At 44.4% G+C, this 22,525-nt stretch overlaps 1 protein-coding gene across 1 annotated transcript in view; it reads left to right on the plus strand.

The window, feature by feature from the left end:
* LOC139372011 (talin 2b) overlaps positions 1-21,692 on the plus strand; it is a 124,941-nt gene extending 103,249 nt beyond the window's left edge. Inside the window, exon 56 of the mRNA XM_071111977.1 lies at positions 18,843-21,692. Coding sequence (XP_070968078.1) covers positions 18,843-18,971 — 129 coding nt within the window. The 3' untranslated portion in view covers positions 18,972-21,692. The remainder of the gene's footprint in view (positions 1-18,842) is intronic.
* The last annotated feature ends 833 nt before the right edge of the window (positions 21,693-22,525 follow it).

Raw genomic sequence — 22,525 nt, forward strand, 5'->3', positions numbered from 1 at the left:
GTGTGTGTGTAACACTGAAGTGTGTGTGTGTGTGTGTGTGTGTGTGTAGCACTGAAGTGTGTGTGTGTAGCACTGAAGTGTGTGTGTGTAGCACTGAAGTGTGTTTGTGTAGCACTGAAGTGTGTGTGTGTGTGTGTAACACTGAAGTGTGTGTGTGTGTGTGTAACACTGAAGTGTGTGTGTGTGTGTGTAACACTGAAGTGTGTGTGTGTGTGTATAACACTGAAGTGTGTGTGTGTGTGTGTGTGTGTGTGTAACACTGAAGTGTGTGTGTGTGTGTGTAACACTGAAGTGTGTGTGTGTGTGTGTGTGTGTAACACTGAAGTGTGTGTGTGTGTGTGTGTAACACGGAAGTGTGTGTGTGTGTGTGTGTAACACGGAAGTGTGTGTGTGTGTGTAACACGGAAGTGTGTGTGTGTGTGTGTGTGTAACACTGAAGTGTGTGTGTGTAACACTGAAGTGTGTGTGTGTGTAACACTGAAGTGTGTGTGTGTGTAACACTGAAGTGTGTGTGCGTGTGTGTAACACTGAAGTGTGTGTGTGTAACACTGAAGTGTGTGTGTGTGTGTGTAACACTGAAGTGTGTGTGTGTGTGTAACACTGAAGTGTGTGTGTGTGTGTAACACTGCAGTGTGTGTGTGTGAGTAACACTGAAGTGTGTGTGTGTGTGTGTGTAACACTGAAGTGTGTGTGTGTGTAACCCTGAAGTGTGTGTGTGTGTGTAACACTGAAGTGTGTGTGTGTGTAACACTGAAGTGTGTTTGTGTGTGTAACACTGAAGTGTGTTTGTGTGTGTAACACTGAAGTGTGTGTGTGTGTGTGTGTGTGTGTAACACTGAAGTGTGTGTGTGTGTGTGTGTAACACTGAAGTGTGTGTGTGTGTGTGTGTAACACTGAAGTGTGTGTGTGTGTGTGTGTGTGTCACACGGAAGTGTGTGTGTGTGTGTGTGTGTGTAACACTGAAGTGTGTGTGTGTAACACTGACGTGTGTGTGTGTGTGTGTAACACTGACGTGTGTGTGTGTGTGTAACACTGACGTGTGTCTGTGTGTGTGTGTAACACTGACGTGTGTCTGTGTGTGTGTAACACTGACGTGTGTCTGTGTGTGTGTGTGTAACACTGACGTGTGTCTGTGTGTGTGTGTAACACTGAAGTGTGTGTGTGTGTGTGTGTGTGTGTGTGTGTGTGTAGCACTGAAGTGTGTGTGTGTAACACTGAAGTGTGTGTGTGTGTGTGTAACACTGAAGTGTGTGTGTGTAGCACTGAAGTGTGTGTGTGTGTGTGTAACACTGAAGTGTGTGTGTGTAACACTGAAGTGTGTGTGTGTGTGTAACACTGAAGTGTGTGTGTGTAACACTGAAGTGTGTGTGTGTGTGTGTAGCACTGAAGTGTGTGTGTAGCACTGAAGTGTGTGTGTGTAGCACTGAAGTGTGTGTGTGTGTAGCACTGAACTGTGTGTGTGTAGCACTGAACTGTGTGTGTTTGTAGCACTGAAGTGTGTGTGTTTGTGTAGCACTGAAGTGTGTGTGTAACACTGACGTGTGTGTGTGTGTGTAACACTGACGTGTATGTGTGTGTGTGTAACACTGAAGTGTGTGTGTGTAACACTGATGTGTGTGTGTGTGTGTGTAACACTGAAGTGTGTGTGTGTGTGTGTGTGTATAACACTGAAGTGTGTGTGTTTGTGTATAACACTGAAGTGTGTGTGTGTGTGTGTGTGTGTGTGTGTGTGTGTGTGTGTGTGTGTAGCACTGGACTGTGTGTGTGTAGCACTGAAGTGTGTGTGTTTGTGTAGCACTGAAGTGTGTGTTTGTGTAGCACTGAAGTGTGTGTGTGTGTGTGTAACACTGACGTGTGTGTGTGTGTGTAACACTGAAGTGTGTGTGTGTGTGTGTGTAACACTGAAGTGTGTGTGTGTGTGTAACACTGAAGTGTGTGTGTGTGTGTGTAACACTGAAGTGTGTGTGTGTGTGTGTGTGTAACACTGAAGTCTGTGTGTGTGTGTGTGTGTGTGTAACACTGAAGTGGGTGTGTGTGTGTGTGTGTGTGTAACACTGAAGTGTGTGTGTGTGTGTGTAACACGGAAGTGTGTGTGTGTGTAACACGGAAGTGTGTGTGTGTGTGTGTGTGTGTGTGTGTGTGTAACACGGAAGTGTGTGTGTGTGTGTAACACGGAAGTGTGTGTGTGTGTGTGTGTAACACGGAAGTGTGTGTGTGTGTGTGTAACACGGAAGTGTGTGTGTGTGTGTGTGTAACACGGAAGTGTGTGTGTGTGTAACACGGAAGTGTGTGTGTGTGTGTGTAACACGGAAGTGTGTGTGTGTAACACTGAAGTGTGTGTGTGTAACACTGAAGTGTGTGTGTGTGTAACACTGAAGTGTCTGTGTGTGTAACACTGAAGTGTGTGTGTGTGTGTAACACTGAAGTGTGTGTGTGTGTGTGTGTGTGTGTGTGTGTATAACACTGAAGTGTGTGTGTGTAACACTTAAGTGTGTGTGTGTGTGTGTAACCCTGAAGTGTGTGTGTGTGTAACACTGAAGTGTGTGTGTGTGTGTGTGTAACACTGAAGTGTGTTTGTGTGTGTAACACTGAAGTGTGTTTGTGTGTGTAACACTGAAGTGTGTGTGTGTGTGTGTGTAACACTGAAGTGTGTGTGTGTTTGTGTGTGTGTGTGTGTGTATAACACTGAAGTGTGTGTGTGTAACACTGAAGTGTGTGTGTGTGTGTGTAACACTGAAGTGTGTGTGTGTAACACTGAAGTGTGTGTGTGTGTGTAACACTGAAGTGTGTGTGTGTGTGTAACACTGAAGTGTGTGTGTGTGTGTAACACTGAAGTGTGTGTGTGTGTGTGTGTGTGTGTGTAACACTGAAGTGTGTTTGTGTGTGTAACACTGAAGTGTGTGTGTGTGTGTGTGTGTAACACTGAAGTGTGTGTGTGTTTGTGTGTGTGTGTGTGTGTATAACACTGAAGTGTGTGTGTAACACTGAAGTGTGTGTGTGTGTAACACTGAAGTGTGTGTGTGTGTGTGTGTGTGTGTGTAACACTGAAGTGTGTGTGTGTGTGTAACACTGAAGTGTGTTTGTGTGTGTAACACTGAAGTGTGTGTGTGTGTGTGTGTAACACTGAAGTGTGTTTGTGTGTGTAACACTGAAGTGTGTGTGTGTGTGTAACACTGAAGTGTGTGTGTGTGTGTGTGTGTGTAACACTGAAGTGTGTGTGTGTGCGTGTGTAACACTGAAGTGTGTGTGTGTGTGTGTGTAACACTGAAGTGTGTGTGTGTGTGTGTGTGTCACACGGAAGTGTGTGTGTGTGTGTGTGTGTGTGTGTGTGTGTAACACTGACGTGTGTCTGTGTGTGTGTGTAACACTGACGTGTGTGTGTGTGTGTGTGTAACACTGACGTGTGTGTGTGTGTAACACTGACGTGTGTCTGTGTGTGTGTGTAACACTGAAGTGTGTGTGTGTGTGTGTGTGTGTGTGTGTGTGTGTAACACTGAAGTGTGTGTGTGTGTGTGTGTGTAACACTGAAGTGTGTGTGTGTAGCACTGAAGTGTGTGTGTGTGTGTGTAACACTGAAGTGTGTGTGTGTGTGTAACACTGAAGTGTGTGTGTGTGTGTAACACTGAAGTGTGTGTGTGTAACACTGAAGTGTGTGTGTGTGTGTGTAGCACTGAAGTGTGTGTGTGTAGCACTGAACTGTGTGTGTGTGTAGCACTGAAGTGTGTGTGTTTGTGTAGCACTGAAGTGTGTGTGTGTGTGTAACACTGACGTGTGTGTGTGTGTGTAACACTGAAGTGTGTGTGTGTGTGTGTAACACTGAAGTGTGTGTGTGTGTGTGTATAACACTGAAGTGTGTGTGTGTGTGTGTGTGTGTGTATAACACTGACGTGTGTGTGTGTGTGTATGTGTGTGTAACACTGAAGTGTGTGTGTGTGTGTAACACTGAAGTGTGTGTGTGTGTGTAACACTGAAGTGTGTGTGTGTGTGTGTGTGTGTGTGTGTGTAACACTGAAGTCTGTGTGTGTGTGTGTAACACTGAAGTGTGTGTGTGTGTGTGTGTGTGTGTAACACTGAAGTGTGTGTGTGTAACACTGAAGTGTGTGTGTGTGTGTGTAACACGGAAGTGTGTGTGTGTGTAACACAGAAGTGTGTGTGTGTGTGTGTGTGTGTGTGTGTAACACGGAAGTGTGTGTGTGTGTGTGTGTAACACGGAAGTGTGTGTGTGTGTAACACGGAAGTGTGTGTGTGTGTAACACGGAAGTGTGTGTGTGTGTGTGTGTGTGTGTGTAGCACTGGACTGTGTGTGTGTAGCACTGAAGTGTGTGTGTTTGTGTAGCACTGAAGTGTGTGTTTGTGTAGCACTGAAGTGTGTGTGTGTGTGTGTAACACTGACGTGTGTGTGTGTGTGTAACACTGAAGTGTGTGTGTGTGTGTGTGTAACACTGAAGTGTGTGTGTGTGTGTAACACTGAAGTGTGTGTGTGTGTGTGTAACACTGAAGTGTGTGTGTGTGTGTGTGTGTAACACTGAAGTCTGTGTGTGTGTGTGTGTGTGTGTAACACTGAAGTGGGTGTGTGTGTGTGTGTGTGTGTAACACTGAAGTGTGTGTGTGTGTGTGTAACACGGAAGTGTGTGTGTGTGTAACACGGAAGTGTGTGTGTGTGTGTGTGTGTGTGTGTGTAACACGGAAGTGTGTGTGTGTGTGTAACACGGAAGTGTGTGTGTGTGTGTGTGTAACACGGAAGTGTGTGTGTGTGTGTAACACGGAAGTGTGTGTGTGTGTGTGTGTAACACGGAAGTGTGTGTGTGTGTAACACGGAAGTGTGTGTGTGTGTGTGTAACACGGAAGTGTGTGTGTGTAACACTGAAGTGTGTGTGTGTAACACTGAAGTGTGTGTGTGTGTAACACTGAAGTGTCTGTGTGTGTAACACTGAAGTGTGTGTGTGTGTGTAACACTGAAGTGTGTGTGTGTGTGTGTGTGTGTGTGTGTGTGTATAACACTGAAGTGTGTGTGTGTAACACTTAAGTGTGTGTGTGTGTGTGTAACCCTGAAGTGTGTGTGTGTGTAACACTGAAGTGTGTGTGTGTGTGTGTGTAACACTGAAGTGTGTTTGTGTGTGTAACACTGAAGTGTGTTTGTGTGTGTAACACTGAAGTGTGTGTGTGTGTGTGTGTAACACTGAAGTGTGTGTGTGTTTGTGTGTGTGTGTGTGTGTATAACACTGAAGTGTGTGTGTGTAACACTGAAGTGTGTGTGTGTGTAACACTGAAGTGTGTGTGTGTGTGTGTAACACTGAAGTGTGTGTGTGTAACACTGAAGTGTGTGTGTGTGTGTAACACTGAAGTGTGTGTGTGTGTGTAACACTGAAGTGTGTGTGTGTGTGTAACACTGAAGTGTGTGTGTGTGTGTGTGTGTGTGTGTAACACTGATGTGTGTTTGTGTGTGTAACACTGAAGTGTGTGTGTGTGTGTGTGTGTAACACTGAAGTGTGTGTGTGTTTGTGTGTGTGTGTGTGTGTATAACACTGAAGTGTGTGTGTAACACTGAAGTGTGTGTGTGTGTAACACTGAAGTGTGTGTGTGTGTGTGTGTGTGTGTGTAACACTGAAGTGTGTGTGTGTGTGTAACACTGAAGTGTGTTTGTGTGTGTAACACTGAAGTGTGTGTGTGTGTGTGTGTAACACTGAAGTGTGTTTGTGTGTGTAACACTGAAGTGTGTGTGTGTGTGTAACACTGAAGTGTGTGTGTGTGTGTGTGTGTGTAACACTGAAGTGTGTGTGTGTGCGTGTGTAACACTGAAGTGTGTGTGTGTGTGTAACACTGAAGTGTGTGTGTGTGTGTGTGTGTCACACGGAAGTGTGTGTGTGTGTGTGTGTGTGTGTGTGTGTGTAACACTGACGTGTGTCTGTGTGTGTGTGTAACACTGACGTGTGTGTGTGTGTGTGTAACACTGACGTGTGTGTGTGTGTAACACTGACGTGTGTCTGTGTGTGTGTGTAACACTGAAGTGTGTGTGTGTGTGTGTGTGTGTGTGTGTGTGTGTGTGTAACACTGAAGTGTGTGTGTGTGTGTGTGTGTAACACTGAAGTGTGTGTGTGTAGCACTGAAGTGTGTGTGTGTGTGTGTAACACTGAAGTGTGTGTGTGTGTGTAACACTGAAGTGTGTGTGTGTGTGTAACACTGAAGTGTGTGTGTGTAACACTGAAGTGTGTGTGTGTGTGTGTAGCACTGAAGTGTGTGTGTGTAGCACTGAACTGTGTGTGTGTGTAGCACTGAAGTGTGTGTGTTTGTGTAGCACTGAAGTGTGTGTGTGTGTGTAACACTGACGTGTGTGTGTGTGTGTAACACTGAAGTGTGTGTGTGTGTGTGTAACACTGAAGTGTGTGTGTGTGTGTGTATAACACTGAAGTGTGTGTGTGTGTGTGTGTGTGTGTATAACACTGACGTGTGTGTGTGTGTGTATGTGTGTGTAACACTGAAGTGTGTGTGTGTGTGTAACACTGAAGTGTGTGTGTGTGTGTAACACTGAAGTGTGTGTGTGTGTGTGTGTGTGTGTGTGTGTAACACTGAAGTCTGTGTGTGTGTGTGTAACACTGAAGTGTGTGTGTGTGTGTGTGTGTGTGTAACACTGAAGTGTGTGTGTGTAACACTGAAGTGTGTGTGTGTGTGTGTAACACGGAAGTGTGTGTGTGTGTAACACAGAAGTGTGTGTGTGTGTGTGTGTGTGTGTAACACGGAAGTGTGTGTGTGTGTGTGTGTAACACGGAAGTGTGTGTGTGTGTAACACGGAAGTGTGTGTGTGTGTAACACGGAAGTGTGTGTGTGTGTGTAACACGGAAGTGTGTGTGTGTGTGTAACACTGAAGTGTGTGTGTGTGTGTGTAACACTGAAGTGTGTGTGTGTAACACTGAAGTGTGTGTGTGTGTGTGTGTAACACTGAAGTGTCTGTGTGTGTAACACTGAAGTGTGTGTGTGTGTGTGTGTGTAACACTGAAGTGTGTGTGTGTGTGTGTGTGTGTGTGTGTGTGTGTATAACACTGAAGTGTGTGTGTGTAACACTGAAGTGTGTGTGTGTGTGTGTGTGTGTGTAACACTGAAGTGTGTGTGTGTTTGTGTGTGTGTGTGTGTGTATAACACTGAAGTGTGTGTGTGTAACACTGAAGTGTGTGTGTGTGTGTAACACTGAAGTGTGTGTGTGTGTGTGTGTGTAACACTGAAGTGTGTGTGTGTGTGTGTAACACTGAAGTGTGTTTGTGTGTGTAACACTGAAGTGTGTGTGTGTGTGTGTGTAACACTGAAGTGTGTGTGTGTGTGTGTAACACTGAAGTGTGTGTGTGTGTGTGTAACACTGAAGTGTGTGTGTGTGTGTAACACTGAAGTGTGTGTGTGTGTGTGTGTCACACGGAAGTGTGTGTGTGTGTGTGTGTGTGTGTGTGTGTGTGTGTGTGTGTGTAACACTGAAGTGTGCGTGTGTGTAACACTGAAGTGTGCGTGTGTGTAACACTGACGTGTGTGTGTGTGTGTGTGTAACACTGACGTGTGTCTGTGTGTGTGTGTGTAACGCTGACGTGTGTCTGTGTGTGTGTGTAACACTGACGTGTGTCTGTGTGTGTGTGTACCACTGACGTGTGTCTGTGTGTGTGTGTAACACTGAAGTGTGTGTGTGTGTGTGTGTGTGTGTGTGTGTGTGTGTGTGTGTGTGTAGCACTGAAGTGTGTGTGTGTGTGTAGCACTGAAGTGTGTGTGTGTGTGTAGCACTGAAGTGTGTGTGTGTGTGTGTAGCACTGAAGTGTGTGTGTGTGTGTGTAACACTGAAGTGTGTGTGTGTGTGTGTAACCCTGAAGTGTGTGTGTGTGTAACACTGAAGTGTGTGTGTGTGTGTGTGTAACACTGAAGTGTGTTTGTGTGTGTAACACTGAAGTGTGTTTGTGTGTGTAACACTGAAGTGTGTGTGTGTGTGTGTGTAACACTGAAGTGTGTGTGTGTTTGTGTGTGTGTGTGTGTGTATAACACTGAAGTGTGTGTGTGTAACACTGAAGTGTGTGTGTGTGTAACACTGAAGTGTGTGTGTGTGTGTGTAACACTGAAGTGTGTGTGTGTGTAACACTGAAGTGTGTGTGTGTGTGTAACACTGAAGTGTGTGTGTGTGTGTGTAACACTGAAGTGTGTGTGTGTGTGTAACACTGAAGTGTGTGTGTGTGTGTGTGTGTGTGTGTAACACTGAAGTGTGTTTGTGTGTGTAACACTGAAGTGTGTGTGTGTGTGTGTGTGTAACACTGAAGTGTGTGTGTGTTTGTGTGTGTGTGTGTGTGTATAACACTGAAGTGTGTGTGTAACACTGAAGTGTGTGTGTGTGTAACACTGAAGTGTGTGTGTGTGTGTGTGTGTGTGTGTAACACTGAAGTGTGTGTGTGTGTGTAACACTGAAGTGTGTTTGTGTGTGTAACACTGAAGTGTGTGTGTGTGTGTGTGTAACACTGAAGTGTGTTTGTGTGTGTAACACTGAAGTGTGTGTGTGTGTGTAACACTGAAGTGTGTGTGTGTGTGTGTGTGTGTAACACTGAAGTGTGTGTGTGTGCGTGTGTAACACTGAAGTGTGTGTGTGTGTGTGTGTAACACTGAAGTGTGTGTGTGTGTGTGTGTGTCACACGGAAGTGTGTGTGTGTGTGTGTGTGTGTGTGTGTGTGTAACACTGACGTGTGTCTGTGTGTGTGTGTAACACTGACGTGTGTGTGTGTGTGTGTGTAACACTGACGTGTGTGTGTGTGTAACACTGACGTGTGTCTGTGTGTGTGTGTAACACTGAAGTGTGTGTGTGTGTGTGTGTGTGTGTGTGTGTGTGTGTGTGTGTAACACTGAAGTGTGTGTGTGTGTGTGTGTGTAACACTGAAGTGTGTGTGTGTAGCACTGAAGTGTGTGTGTGTGTGTGTAACACTGAAGTGTGTGTGTGTGTGTAACACTGAAGTGTGTGTGTGTGTGTAACACTGAAGTGTGTGTGTGTAACACTGAAGTGTGTGTGTGTGTGTGTAGCACTGAAGTGTGTGTGTGTAGCACTGAACTGTGTGTGTGTGTAGCACTGAAGTGTGTGTGTTTGTGTAGCACTGAAGTGTGTGTGTGTGTGTAACACTGACGTGTGTGTGTGTGTGTAACACTGAAGTGTGTGTGTGTGTGTGTATAACACTGAAGTGTGTGTGTGTGTGTGTGTGTGTGTATAACACTGAAGTGTGTGTGTGTGTGTGTGTGTGTGTGTGTATAACACTGACGTGTGTGTGTGTGTGTATGTGTGTGTAACACTGAAGTGTGTGTGTGTGTGTGTAACACTGAAGTGTGTGTGTGTGTGTAACACTGAAGTGTGTGTGTGTGTGTGTGTGTGTGTGTGTGTAACACTGAAGTCTGTGTGTGTGTGTGTAACACTGAAGTGTGTGTGTGTGTGTGTGTGTGTGTGTAACACTGAAGTGTGTGTGTGTAACACTGAAGTGTGTGTGTGTGTGTGTAACACGGAAGTGTGTGTGTGTGTAACACAGAAGTGTGTGTGTGTGTGTGTGTGTGTGTGTGTAACACGGAAGTGTGTGTGTGTGTGTGTGTAACACGGAAGTGTGTGTGTGTGTAACACGGAAGTGTGTGTGTGTGTAACACGGAAGTGTGTGTGTGTGTGTAACACGGAAGTGTGTGTGTGTGTGTAACACTGAAGTGTGTGTGTGTGTGTGTAACACTGAAGTGTGTGTGTGTAACACTGAAGTGTGTGTGTGTAACACTGAAGTGTGTGTGTGTGTAACACTGAAGTGTCTGTGTGTGTAACACTGAAGTGTGTGTGTGTGTGTGTGTGTAACACTGAAGTGTGTGTGTGTGTGTGTGTGTGTGTGTGTGTGTGTATAACACTGAAGTGTGTGTGTGTAACACTGAAGTGTGTGTGTGTGTGTGTGTGTGTGTAACACTGAAGTGTGTGTGTGTTTGTGTGTGTGTGTGTGTGTATAACACTGAAGTGTGTGTGTGTAACACTGAAGTGTGTGTGTGTGTAACACTGAAGTGTGTGTGTGTGTGTGTGTGTAACACTGAAGTGTGTGTGTGTGTGTGTAACACTGAAGTGTGTTTGTGTGTGTAACACTGAAGTGTGTGTGTGTGTGTGTGTAACACTGAAGTGTGTGTGTGTGTGTGTGTAACACTGAAGTGTGTGTGTGTGTGTGTAACACTGAAGTGTGTGTGTGTGTGTAACACTGAAGTGTGTGTGTGTGTGTGTGTCACACGGAAGTGTGTGTGTGTGTGTGTGTGTGTGTGTGTGTGTGTGTGTGTAACACTGAAGTGTGCGTGTGTGTAACACTGAAGTGTGCGTGTGTGTAACACTGACGTGTGTGTGTGTGTGTGTGTAACACTGACGTGTGTCTGTGTGTGTGTGTGTAACGCTGACGTGTGTCTGTGTGTGTGTGTAACACTGACGTGTGTCTGTGTGTGTGTGTACCACTGACGTGTGTCTGTGTGTGTGTGTAACACTGAAGTGTGTGTGTGTGTGTGTGTGTGTGTGTGTGTGTGTGTGTGTGTGTGTGTGTGTGTGTGTGTGTGTGTGTGTGTGTGTGTGTGTGTGTGTGTGTGTGTGTGTAGCACTGAAGTGTGTGTGTGTGTGTGTAACACTGAAGTGTATGTGTGTAACACTGAAATGTGTGTGTGTGTGTGTGTGTGTGTGTGTGTGTGTGTGTGTGTGTGTGTGTGTGTGTGTAGCACTGAAGTGTGTGTGTGTGTGTAGCACTGAAGTGTGTGTGTGTGTGTAGCACTGAAGTGTGTGTGTGTGTGTGTAGCACTGAAGTGTGTGTGTGTGTGTGTAACACTGAAGTGTGTGTGTGTGTGTGTAACACTGAAGTGTGTGTGTGTGTGTGTAACACTGAAGTGTGTGTGTGTGTGTGTCACACTGAAGTGTGTGTGTGTGTGTGTGTGTAACACGGAAGTGTGTGTGTGTAACACTGAAGTGTGTGTGTGTGTGTGTGTGTAACACTGAAGTGTGTGTGTGTGTAACACTGAAGTGTGTGTGTGTGTAACACTGAAGTGTGTGTGTGTGTAACACTGAAGTGTGTGTGTGTGTGTAACACTGAAGTGTGTGTGTGTGTGTGTGTGTGTTTGTGTGTGTGTGTGTGTAACACTGAAGTGTGTGTGTGTGTAACACTGAAGTGTGTGTGTGTGTAACACTTAAGTGTGTGTGTGTGTTTGTGTGTGTGTGTGTGTGTGTATAACACTGAAGTGTGTGTGTGTGTAACACTGAAGTGTGTGTGTGTGTGTGTGTAACACTGAAGTGTGTGTGTGTGTGTAAAACTGAAGTGTGTGTGTGTGTGTAACACTGAAGTGTGTGTGTGTGTAACACTGAAGTGTGTGTGTGTGTGTGTGTGTGTAACACTGAAGTGTGTTTGTGTGTGTAACACTGAAGTGTGTGTGTGTTTGTGTGTGTGTGTGTGTGTATAACACTGAAGTGTGTGTGTAACACTGAAGTGTGTGTGTGTGTGTGTGTGTAACACTGAAGTGTGTGTGTGTGTGTGTAACACTGAAGTGTGTTTGTGTGTGTAACACTGAAGTGTGTGTGTGTGTGTGTGTAACACTGAAGTGTGTGTGTGTGTGTAACACTGAAGTGTGTGTGTGTGTGTGTATAACTGAAGTGTGTGTGTGTGTAACACTGAAGTGTGTGTGTGTGTGTGTGTGTGTCACACGGAAGTGTGTGTGTGTGTGTGTGTGTGTGTAACACTGAAGTGTGCGTGTGTGTAACACTGAAGTGTGTGTGTAACACTGCCGTGTGTGTGTGTAACACTGAAGTGTGTGTGTGTGTGTGTGTGTAACACTGAAGTGTGTGTGTGTGTGTGTGTGTAACACTGAAGTGTGTGTGTGTGTGTGTAACACTGAAGTGTGTGTGTGTGTGTGTGTGTGTGTGACACTGAAGTGTGTGTGTGTGTGTGTGTAACACTGAAGTGTGTGTGTGTGTAGCACTGAAGTGTGTGTGTGTGTGACACTGAAGTGTGTGTGTGTGTGACACTGAAGTGTGTGTGTGTAACACTGAAGTGTGTGTAACACTGAAGTGTGTGTGTAACACTGAAGTGTGTGTGTAACACTGAAGTGTGTGTGTAACACTGAAATGTGTGTGTGTGTGTAACACTGAAGTGTGTGTGTGTGTAACACTGAAGTGTGTGTGTGTGTAACACTGAAGTGTGTGTGTGTGTGTGTAACACTGAAGTGTGTGTGTGTGTGTGTGTGTGTGTGACACTGAAGTGTGTGTGTGTGTGTAACACTGAAGTGTGTGTGTGTGTGTAACACTGAAGTGTGTGTGTGTGTGTAACACTGAAGTGTGTGTGTAACACTGAAGTGTGTGTGTGTGTGTAACACTGAAGTGTGTGTGTGTAACACTGAAGTGTGTGTGTGTGTGTGTGTGTGTGTAACACTGAAGTGTGTGTGTGTGTAACACTGAAGTGTGTGTGTGTGTGTAACACTGAAGTGTGTGTGTGTGTGTGTAACACTGAAGTGTGTGTGTGTGTGTGTGTAACACTGAAGTGTGTGTGTGTGTGTGTGTGTAACACTGAAGTGTGTGCGTGTGTGTGTGTAACACTGAAGTGTGTGTGTGTGTGTAACACTGAAGTGTGTGTGTAACACTGAAGTGTGTGTGTAACACTGAAGTGTGTGTGTAACACTGAAGTGTGTGTGTGTGTGTGTAACACTGAAGTGTGTGTGTGTGTGTGTAACACTGAAGTGTGTGTGTGTGTGTGTAGCACTGAAGTGTGTGTGTGTGTGTAACACTGAAGTGTGTGTGTGTGTGTGTGTGTGTGTAACACTGAAGTGTGTGTGTGTGTGTGTAACACTGAAGTGTGTGTGTGTGTGTGTGTGTAACACTGAAGTGTGTGTGTGTGTGTGTGTGTGTAACACTGAAGTGTGTGTGTGTGTGTGTGTGTGTGTAACACAGAAGTGTGTGTGTGTGTGTAACACTGAAGTGTGTGTGTGTGTAACACTGAAGTGTGTGTGTGTGTAACACTGAAGTGTGTGTGTGTGTGTGTGACACTGAAGTGTGTGTGTGTGTGTGTGTGTGTGTGTGTGTGTGTGACACTGACGTGTGTGTGTGTGTGTGTGTGTGTAACACTGAAGTGTGTGTGTGTAGCACTGAAGTGTGTGTGTGTGTGTGTAACACTGAAGTGTGTGTGTGTGTGTGTGTAACACTGAAGTGTGTGTGTGTGTGTAACACTGAAGTGTGTGTGTGTAACACTGAAGTGTGTGTGTGTGTGTGTAGCACTGAAGTGTGTGTGTGTAGCACTGAACTGTGTGTGTGTGTAGCACTGAAGTGTGTGTGTTTGTGTAGCACTGAAGTGTGTGTGTGTGTGTAACACTGACGTGTGTGTGTGTGTGTAACACTGAAGTGTGTGTGTGTGTGTGTAACACTAAAGTGTGTGTGTGTGTGTGTATAACACTGAAGTGTGTGTGTGTGTGTGTGTGTGTGTGTGTATAACACTGAAGTGTGTGTGTGTGTGTGTGTGTGTGTGTGTATAACACTGAAGTGTGTGTGTGTGTGTATGTGTGTGTAACACTGAAGTGTGTGTGTGTGTAACACTGAAGTGTGTGTGTGTGTGTAACACTGAAGTGTGTGTGTGTGTGTGTGTGTGTGTGTGTAACACTGAAGTCTGTGTGTGTGTGTGTGTAACACTGAAGTGTGTGTGTGTGTGTGTGTGTGTGTGTGTGTGTGTGTGTGTAACACTGAAGTGTGTGTGTGTAACACTGAAGTGTGTGTGTGTGTGTGTGTAACACGGAAGTGTGTGTGTGTGTAACACAGAAGTGTGTGTGTGTGTGTGTGTGTGTGTGTGTGTGTAACACGGAAGTGTGTGTGTGTGTGTGTGTAACACGGAAGTGTGTGTGTGTGTAACACGGAAGTGTGTGTGTGTGTAACACGGAAGTGTGTGTGTGTGTGTAACACGGAAGTGTGTGTGTGTAACACTGAAGTGTGTGTGTGTGTGTAACACTGAAGTGTGTGTGTGTAACACTGAAGTGTGTGTGTGTAACACTGAAGTGTGTGTGTGTGTAACACTGAAGTGTCTGTGTGTGTAACACTGAAGTGTCTGTGTGTGTAACACTGAAGTGTGTGTGTGTGTGTGTGTGTGTAACACTGAAGTGTGTGTGTGTGTGTGTGTGTGTGTGTGTGTGTGTGTGTGTGTATAACACTGAAGTGTGTGTGTGTAACACTGAAGTGTGTGTGTGTGTGTGTGTGTAACACTGAAGTGTGTGTGTGTGTGTGTGTGTAACACTGAAGTGTGTGTGTGTTTGTGTGTGTGTGTGTGTGTGTGTATAACACTGAAGTGTGTGTGTGTAACACTGAAGTGTGTGTGTGTGTAACACTGAAGTGTGTGTGTGTGTGTGTGTGTAACACTGAAGTGTGTTTGTGTGTGTAACACTGAAGTGTGTGTGTGTGTGTGTAACACTGAAGTGTGTGTGTGTGTGTGTAACACTGAAGTGTGTGTGTGTGTGTGTAACACTGAAGTGTGTGTGTGTGTGTAACACTGAAGTGTGTGTGTGTGTGTCACACGGAAGTGTGTGTGTGTGTGTGTGTGTGTGTGTGTAACACTGAAGTGTGCGTGTGTGTAACACTGACGTGTGTGTGTGTGTGTGTAACACTGACGTGTGTCTGTGTGTGTGTGTGTAACGCTGACGTGTGTCTGTGTGTGTGTGTAACACTGACGTGTGTCTGTGTGTGTGTGTACCACTGACGTGTGTCTGTGTGTGTGTGTAACACTGAAGTGTGTGTGTGTGTGTGTGTGTGTGTGTGTGTGTGTGTGTAGCACTGAAGTGTGTGTGTGTGTGTGTAACACTGAAGTGTATGTGTGTAACACTGAAATGTGTGTGTGTGTGTGTGTGTGTGTGTGTGTAGCACTGAAGTGTGTGTGTGTGTAGCACTGAAGTGTGTGTGTGTGTGTGTAACACTGAAGTGTGTGTGTGTGTGTGTAACACTGAAGTGTGTGTGTGTGTAACACTGAAGTGTGTGTGTGTGTGTGTCACACTGAAGTGTGTGTGTGTGTGTAACACGGAAGTGTGTGTGTGTAACACTGAAGTGTGTGTGTGTGTGTGTGTGTGTGTGTAACACTGAAGTGTGTGTGTGTGTAACACTGAAGTGTGTGTGTGTGTAACACTGAAGTGTGTGTGTGTGTAACACTGAAATGTGTGTGTGTGTGTGTGTTTGTGTGTGTGTGTGTGTGTGTGTGTGTGACACTGAAGTGTGTGTGTGTGTGTGTGTGACACTGAAGTGTGTGTGTGTGTGTGTGTGTGTAACACGGAAGTGTGTGTGTGTGTGTGTGTAACACGGAAGTGTGTGTGTGTGTGTGTGTGTGTAACACGGAAGTGTGTGTGTGTGTGTGTGTGTAACACGGAAGTGTGTGTGTGTGTGTAACACGGAAGTGTGTGTGTGTAACACTGAAGTGTGTGTGTGTGTGTGTGTGTAACACTGAAGTGTGTGTGTGTGTGTGTGTGTAACACTGAAGTGTGTGTGTGTGTAACACTGAAGTGTGTGTGTGTGTAACACTGAAGTGTGTGTGTGTGTAACACTGAAGTGTGTGTGTGTGTAACACTGAAGTGTGTGTGTGTGTGTGTGTGTGTTTGTGTGTGTGTGTGTGTGTAACACTGAAGTGTGTGTGTGTAACACTGAAGTGTGTGTGTGTGTGTGTAACACTGAAGTGTGTGTGTGTGTAACACTTAAGTGTGTGTGTGTGTGTGTGTGTTTGTGTGTGTGTGTGTGTGTGTGTATAACACTGAAGTGTGTGTGTGTGTAACACTGAAGTGTGTGTGTGTGTGTGTGTAACACTGAAGTGTGTGTGTGTGTGTAAAACTGAAGTGTGTGTGTGTGTGTAACACTGAAGTGTGTGTGTGTGTAACACTGAAGTGTGTGTGTGTGTGTGTGTGTGTAACACTGAAGTGTGTTTGTGTGTGTAACACTGAAGTGTGTGTGTGTGTGTGTGTGTGTAACACTGAAGTGTGTGTGTGTTTGTGTGTGTGTGTGTGTGTATAACACTGAAGTGTGTGTGTGTAACACTGAAGTGTGTGTGTGTGTGTGTGTAACACTGAAGTGTGTTTGTGTGTGTAACACTGAAGTGTGTGTGTGTGTGTATAACACTGAAGTGTGTGTGTGTGTGTAACACTGAAGTGTGTGTGTGTGTGTGTATAACTGAAGTGTGTGTGTGTGTAACACTTAAGTGTGTGTGTGTGTGTGTGTGTGTGTCACACGGAAGTGTGTGTGTGTGTGTGTGTAACACTGAAGTGTGCGTGTGTGTAACACTGAAGTGTGTGTGTAACACTGCCGTGTGTGTGTGTGTGTGTGTAACACTGACGTGTGTCTGTGTGTGTGTGTGTAACACTGACGTGTGTGTGTGTAACACTGACGTGTGTCTGTGTGTGTGTGTGTAACACTGACGTGTGTCTGTGTGTGTGTGTACCACTGACGTGTGTCTGTGTGTGTGTGTAACACTGAAGTGTGTGTGTGTGTGTGTGTGTGTGTATGTGTGTGTGTAGCACTGAAGTAACACTGAAGTGTATGTGTGTAACACTGAAATGTGTGTGTGTGTGTGTGTGTGTGTGTGTGTGTGTGTGTGTGTGTGTGTGTGTGTGTGTGTGTGTGTGTGTGTGTGTGTGTAGCACTGAAGTGTGTGTGTGTGTGTGTAACACTGAAGTGTGTGTGTGTGTGTGTGTAACACTGAAGTGTGTGTGTGTGTGTGTGTAACACTGGAGTGTGTGTGTGTGTGTGTGTGTGTGTGTGTGTGTGTGACACTGAAGTGTGTGTGTGTGTGTGTGTGTGTGTAACACTGAAGTGTGTGTGTGTGTAACACTGAAGTGTGTGTGTGTGTAACACTGAAGTGTGTGTGTGTGTGTGTAACACTGAAGTGTGTGTGTGTGTGTGTGTGTGTAACACTGAAGTGTGTGTGTGTGTAACACTGAAGTGTGTGTGTGTGTGTGTAACACTGAAGTGTGTGTGTGTGTGTGTGTGTGTGTGACACTGAAGTGTGTGTGTGTGTGTGTGTAACACTGAAGTGTGTGTGTGTGTAGCACTGAAGTGTGTGTGTGTGTGACACTGAAGTGTGTGTGTGTGTGACACTGAAGTGTGTGTGTGTAACACTGAAGTGTGTGTGTGTGTAACACTGAAGTGTGTGTGTGTGTAACACTGAAGTGTGTGTGTGTAACACTAAAGTGTGTGTGTGTAACACTGAAGTGTGTGTGTGTGTGTGTGTGTAACACTGAAGTGTGTGTGTGTGTGTGTGTGTGTGTGTGTGTGTGTGTGACACTGAAGTGTGTGTGTGTAACACTGAAGTGTGTGTGTGTGTGTGTGTAACACTGAAGTGTGTGTAACACTGAAGTGTGTGTGTAACACTGAAGTGTGTGTGTAACACTGAAGTGTGTGTGTAACACTGAAATGTGTGTGTGTGTGTGTAACACTGAAGTGTGTGTGTGTGTAACACTGAAGTGTGTGTGTGTGTAACACTGAAGTGTGTGTGTGTGTGTGTAACACTGAAGTGTGTGTGTGTGTGTGTGTGTGTGTGTGTGACACTGAAGTGTGTGTGTGTGTGTAACACTGAAGTGTGTGTGTGTGTGTAACACTGAAGTGTGTGTGTAACACTGAAGTGTGTGTGTGTGTGTAACACTGAAGTGTGTGTGTGTGTGTGTGTAACACTGAAGTGTGTGTGTGTGTGTGTGTGTGTGTAACACTGAAGTGTGTGTGTGTGTAACACTGAAGTGTGTGTGTGTGTGTAACACTGAAGTGTGTGTGTGTGTGTGTAACACTGAAGTGTGTGTGTGTGTGTGTGTGTGTGTGTGTAACACTGAAGTGTGTGCGTGTGTGTGTGTAACACTGAAGTGTGTGTGTGTGTGTAACACTGAAGTGTGTTTGTAACACTGAAGTGTGTGTGTAACACTGAAGTGTGTGTGTAACACTGAAGTGTGTGTGTAACACTGAAGTGTGTGTGTAACACTGAAGTGTGTGTGTGTGTGTGTAACACTGAAGTGTGTGTGTGTGTAACACTGAAGTGTGTGTGTGTGTGTGTGTGTGTAACACTGAAGTGTGTGTGTGTGTGTGTAACACTGAAGTGTGTGTGTGTGTGTAACACTGAAGTGTGTGTGTGTGTGTGTGTGTGTGTAACACTGAAGTGTGTGTGTGTGTGTGTGTGTGTAACACTGAAGTGTGTGTGTGTGTGTGTGTGTGTGTAACACAGAAGTGTGTGTGTGTGTGTAACACTGAAGTGTGTGTGTGTGTAACACTGAAGTGTGTGTGTGTGTAACACTGAAGTGTGTGTGTGTGTGTGACACTGAAGTGTGTGTGTGTGTGTGTAACACTGAAGTGTGTGTGTGTGTGTGTGTGTGTGTGTGTGTGACACTGACGTGTGTATGTGTGTAACACTGAAGTGTGTGTGCTTGCATAACACTGGCTCCTAACCAGCACCCCTCCAGAGACACTCTCCCAAAGCTGGTCTCTCAAGTGTGCCAGTCATAACCCACCCACTGCCATCTCCCAAATCCACAAGCGCTATTTGCTTAAGAAAATAAATAGATACTTACTCCATACTTACATTTAAGACGTTTCACTAGTTACCACAGAAGAGTTAATTATAGGTTTTCCATAACCTGCTTTAAAGAAACCTACTGAGAAATCTGGGAAATTACTATGAGCTGTATTCCAAATGTTTTGAAGAAAATATTATTTCCTTTGTATTTGTAAAAACTTATCAATCAAGTCCATGTACACTAAAGGGACTGGAGGAAATGATTTGATGATATTATAACCTGTAGGGGCGGTGTGTTACAGGACAGATTGGAGATGAGCAGCCTGACGCATATATTTGACCATTTCCTTCTCCCCTCAGATCATTGCAGCCCAGGAGGAGATGCTGAGGAAGGAGAGAGAGCTGGAGGAGGCCAGGAAGAAGCTAGCTCAGATCAGACAGCAGCAGTACAAGTTCCTGCCCACTGAGCTAAGGGAGGATCAGAGCTGATTGGTCAAGAGCAAAGTAGATGGACATCTGATTGGAACCTATTGTTACACAGAGATGTAGCTTACTCCAGCGATTTTCTGTTTCTCTCGCACACGGGTAGAGTGTATAACGTATTTGGGCCAGGACTGTTTCATGAGTGGAACTAGTGTGTGTGTGTGTGCGTGTGCATTTCACAGAGGATGATATTGACATTATGACATAAGGACCAGCTGGCTACAGCTGTGCTTTATTAGCAGGGTTAGGACCTGCAATCTAAAAGTTGAGACAGATGCCCTTATTGATTTTATGGTAGGATACTCAATAAGGACATCACAGTTAAATGAACATTACTGGATCCAACAATGGTAAATACTATTAATACTTTAAAACCTGTAAAAGCTCATAAAAAGGGATAGCTCCCTCTCCAACTGGCACAGGGATCCATAGCTTCAGTTCCTCACACAACATATTAGTGTTGATCTACTGTAGGTATTGCAGTACTCTGATGCATCATTTGAATCATTAGCCTGCATGCACCATTATGACTTGACAGGTCTGGTATCTTAATTTGATCACAGTAATTTTTCTACACAGTAAGAAATGCAAATTGTAGTGCATTCAAGGTTTAAAAAGGCTTCTAAATGTTGTAATTTCCACTTAAAATTGTAGACTTGATTTGCCCTAATGAATAATGTATCAACCCCTACAAAAATGCCCTTTAATTATAATCCACACAATAATTAAAATGTCCTGTTGCTACAGGATTATTTTCCTGCGGTGAGAAGCAGGGTCAAATTAAGATCTGTACATATCAATAAAGCCACTAACCAATAGTTTAGCTTAGGATTGGGCATTTGTAATATGTTAGTAAATGAATGTGGTCTTTGGAATTGCTGTTGAATAATTAAACGTTTTGATTTTATGTACTATATTTAATGTAATAGAACTTCAGCTTCACACCAAATTCGTAGTGTCAGTGAGTGAGTTTGAGTGGATAGTAAAGCCAACAGCAGACACTAGTTCATCTCTTACAGCATCGTAATACCTTTTAAAGTAATACTTCTCTAAGTAATAATTATCCCTGGTGTGTCAGTAGGGAGATCCCTGCCTCGGCTCCCATGTTTGGACATTCGGATGTCACTCATATTTCAGGAGCAGGGAGCAGTCACGGCAGAGGGCTGTTAATGGGTTAAATCTCGAAGTCTATGTGCAATCTTTTTGTCAGACTGGTATTCTCTCCCCCAAGCCCTCTCACACTCTTTTTGGTGTTCCTGCTGCCTGCAGGAGGAGGCTCTGTTTACATTCTTTATCATATTTGTTCTCTCTTTCTTGCCTTTGTGTTTTAATTCCAGTCTAATTGACAGTAGCCATACGCACGCAACAGCAAAGCTATGCTCTGTCTGTCCGTTGCCTGTTCAGCTGGTGGTGTTTGGTTTATACTCAGATTCCATTGAAGTTGGGAGGTGAGCTTGTCCTCATGTTCATGTTCTTATTGTTCCTCTAATCATAGCAACACATTACCACTCATTATACTGTGTCAGACTAACAAGAGAGCAGCACTGATTGGAATTGTGTATGCAGCTGTGTATGGCTTTTCCCCTCTTAAACATGTAGGAAACTGTAGGATGTGGTGTAGAATGGCACTGAGATGGCTGGTATAACCTTATGCACTGAGGAGAGCAAGCAATGCCTTCCATGTCCAACCATTCAGGATTACTACTAACGCTCCTGTCAAATGTATTAGTGATGAAACCACATACAGTCCTGACTAGGGCCGGGACGATACCAGTATTGCAATACTCGTTAGTATCGTGTAAAGGAAACAAAACACAAAGCGGATTTAACTTGTTTAGAAAAGCATCCCTAATGTTGGAATGAAACATCATGATGTTGTCATCCATAGTCACATGTATATATTTTCCAAGCTATAGCAGGCTTTTAAAGGACCAAAGAGTTTGGTCTGCTTCGTGTTTTTCATTTTTGTAATGGAAAACAATATTGCGATACTGGTATCGTCCTGGCCCTAGCCCTGAGTAGGAAAATAGTTAATTTATGTTATTCCAGTATTGGTGTAGTATAAGGTCATTAGTATTGTATCCACTCCAACAGCTCAGTCCCTCATTGTCAGTCTGTGGTCTGCATTGTGTACCAGTGCCTTAATTGAAATCCCGCTGTAACAACATCTAAAGGCTTGTCCTTCTGGATATGAACATGTATCTCGTCTAACCCAAACTCTCTCTCATTAACTATCACCTAGTCCTATGCCATAACACAATGTATTGCCTTGGCTGGTAGCCCATCTGGCTGCCGTAAACCATGCTGGTATATAAAGTGCATCCATGGATACGTTTTAGGTTTTAGACTATATACAGAAATGAATACACACTACACTGCATTCCATGAGCATGTGGCAAGTTGTTATTGAACTCTTAAAGATGAGAACTTGCTCTGCCTTGAAATTCATTCAACATACACATAATCCTTATAAATAGGACTAAATAACATCCTTGTTTCATTGTTAAACCACTATAAATTAAGTCTTTATCGATAAATGTAACGACTATCCTGAGATAAGGTACATTGTCTAAGCAATTTGTCTATAAGCGTTAACTGGAATAGGAAAAACGACTAGCTGTTATTCAAATGTAGGTGTTGTGCTTTCTTTAACAGACTGAATTAATTTCAACAGTTTAACTGATGCTGTATGCCTAATATTTATCTTGTCACAAAAGTATTTTTTGTATTCACGGAAAATAAATAATTTGAAACAAACATGGCCCAGTTTGTTAGTGGTCATTGTGTTTAATTTACTGTATGTATTATTCATTCTTGAACAGGAATCATGAATGTACTTAAAGGAAATTGAATAGCGAAACAAAGCAAAGGCTGTATCAGCTCACCAACATTCTTTCCAGTAGATGTCACTGTTAGTCTTTTCAATGTAGAGATTGGGGTCACTGGGTGTTTAGAGACACTGGGTGTTTTGCTATAGTGGATGGAGAGTGCAAATTCAGGCCGACCAAATATGGTCATACAGTATGTGCTGTATTCCCCTGGTTCACAGAACAGACCCTGAACCATGCAGAGACTGACTGCCATTTTAGATGTTTGTACTTTCAGTTCAGTTGATCAGATTCCCAATAGATTCAAATGGATTACCATTTCTATAATGTTGTCTGTTTAAGTCCTCTGATGTTAAAAGTGATGCCATGCAATTCTGATCAGCTGTTCTACGTCGAGTAGACCTTACGTTGGCAGTGAGCACATTCTCCTCAGGTGACAAATCTTCCAGTAAGTCTGGAGCTCACATGCCAGTCCTCCTCTCAGTGCCCTGCCCTGGGCTCCCCAGGACAGACTGTATGAAAGATGGTCAGAGCAGTGGTGCCCAGCAGTGTGATACACATAGTCAGCCTAATGAACACCATATTTGGTTGTTTGACTGTTTTGGTCTCATGCGAGGCCACACAGTGGAGAGGGGAAACTCAAGCCATGTGTCCAGCGGGGAAGGGGTTGCCATTCCACCACAACTTAGACCAGAGGAAGAGGATGATGTTTGTTTGGGGAGCTTTGGCTTA

Source organism: Oncorhynchus clarkii, chromosome 2, assembly GCF_045791955.1.
Source record: "Oncorhynchus clarkii lewisi isolate Uvic-CL-2024 chromosome 2, UVic_Ocla_1.0, whole genome shotgun sequence".
Lineage (NCBI taxonomy): Eukaryota > Metazoa > Chordata > Actinopteri > Salmoniformes > Salmonidae > Oncorhynchus > Oncorhynchus clarkii.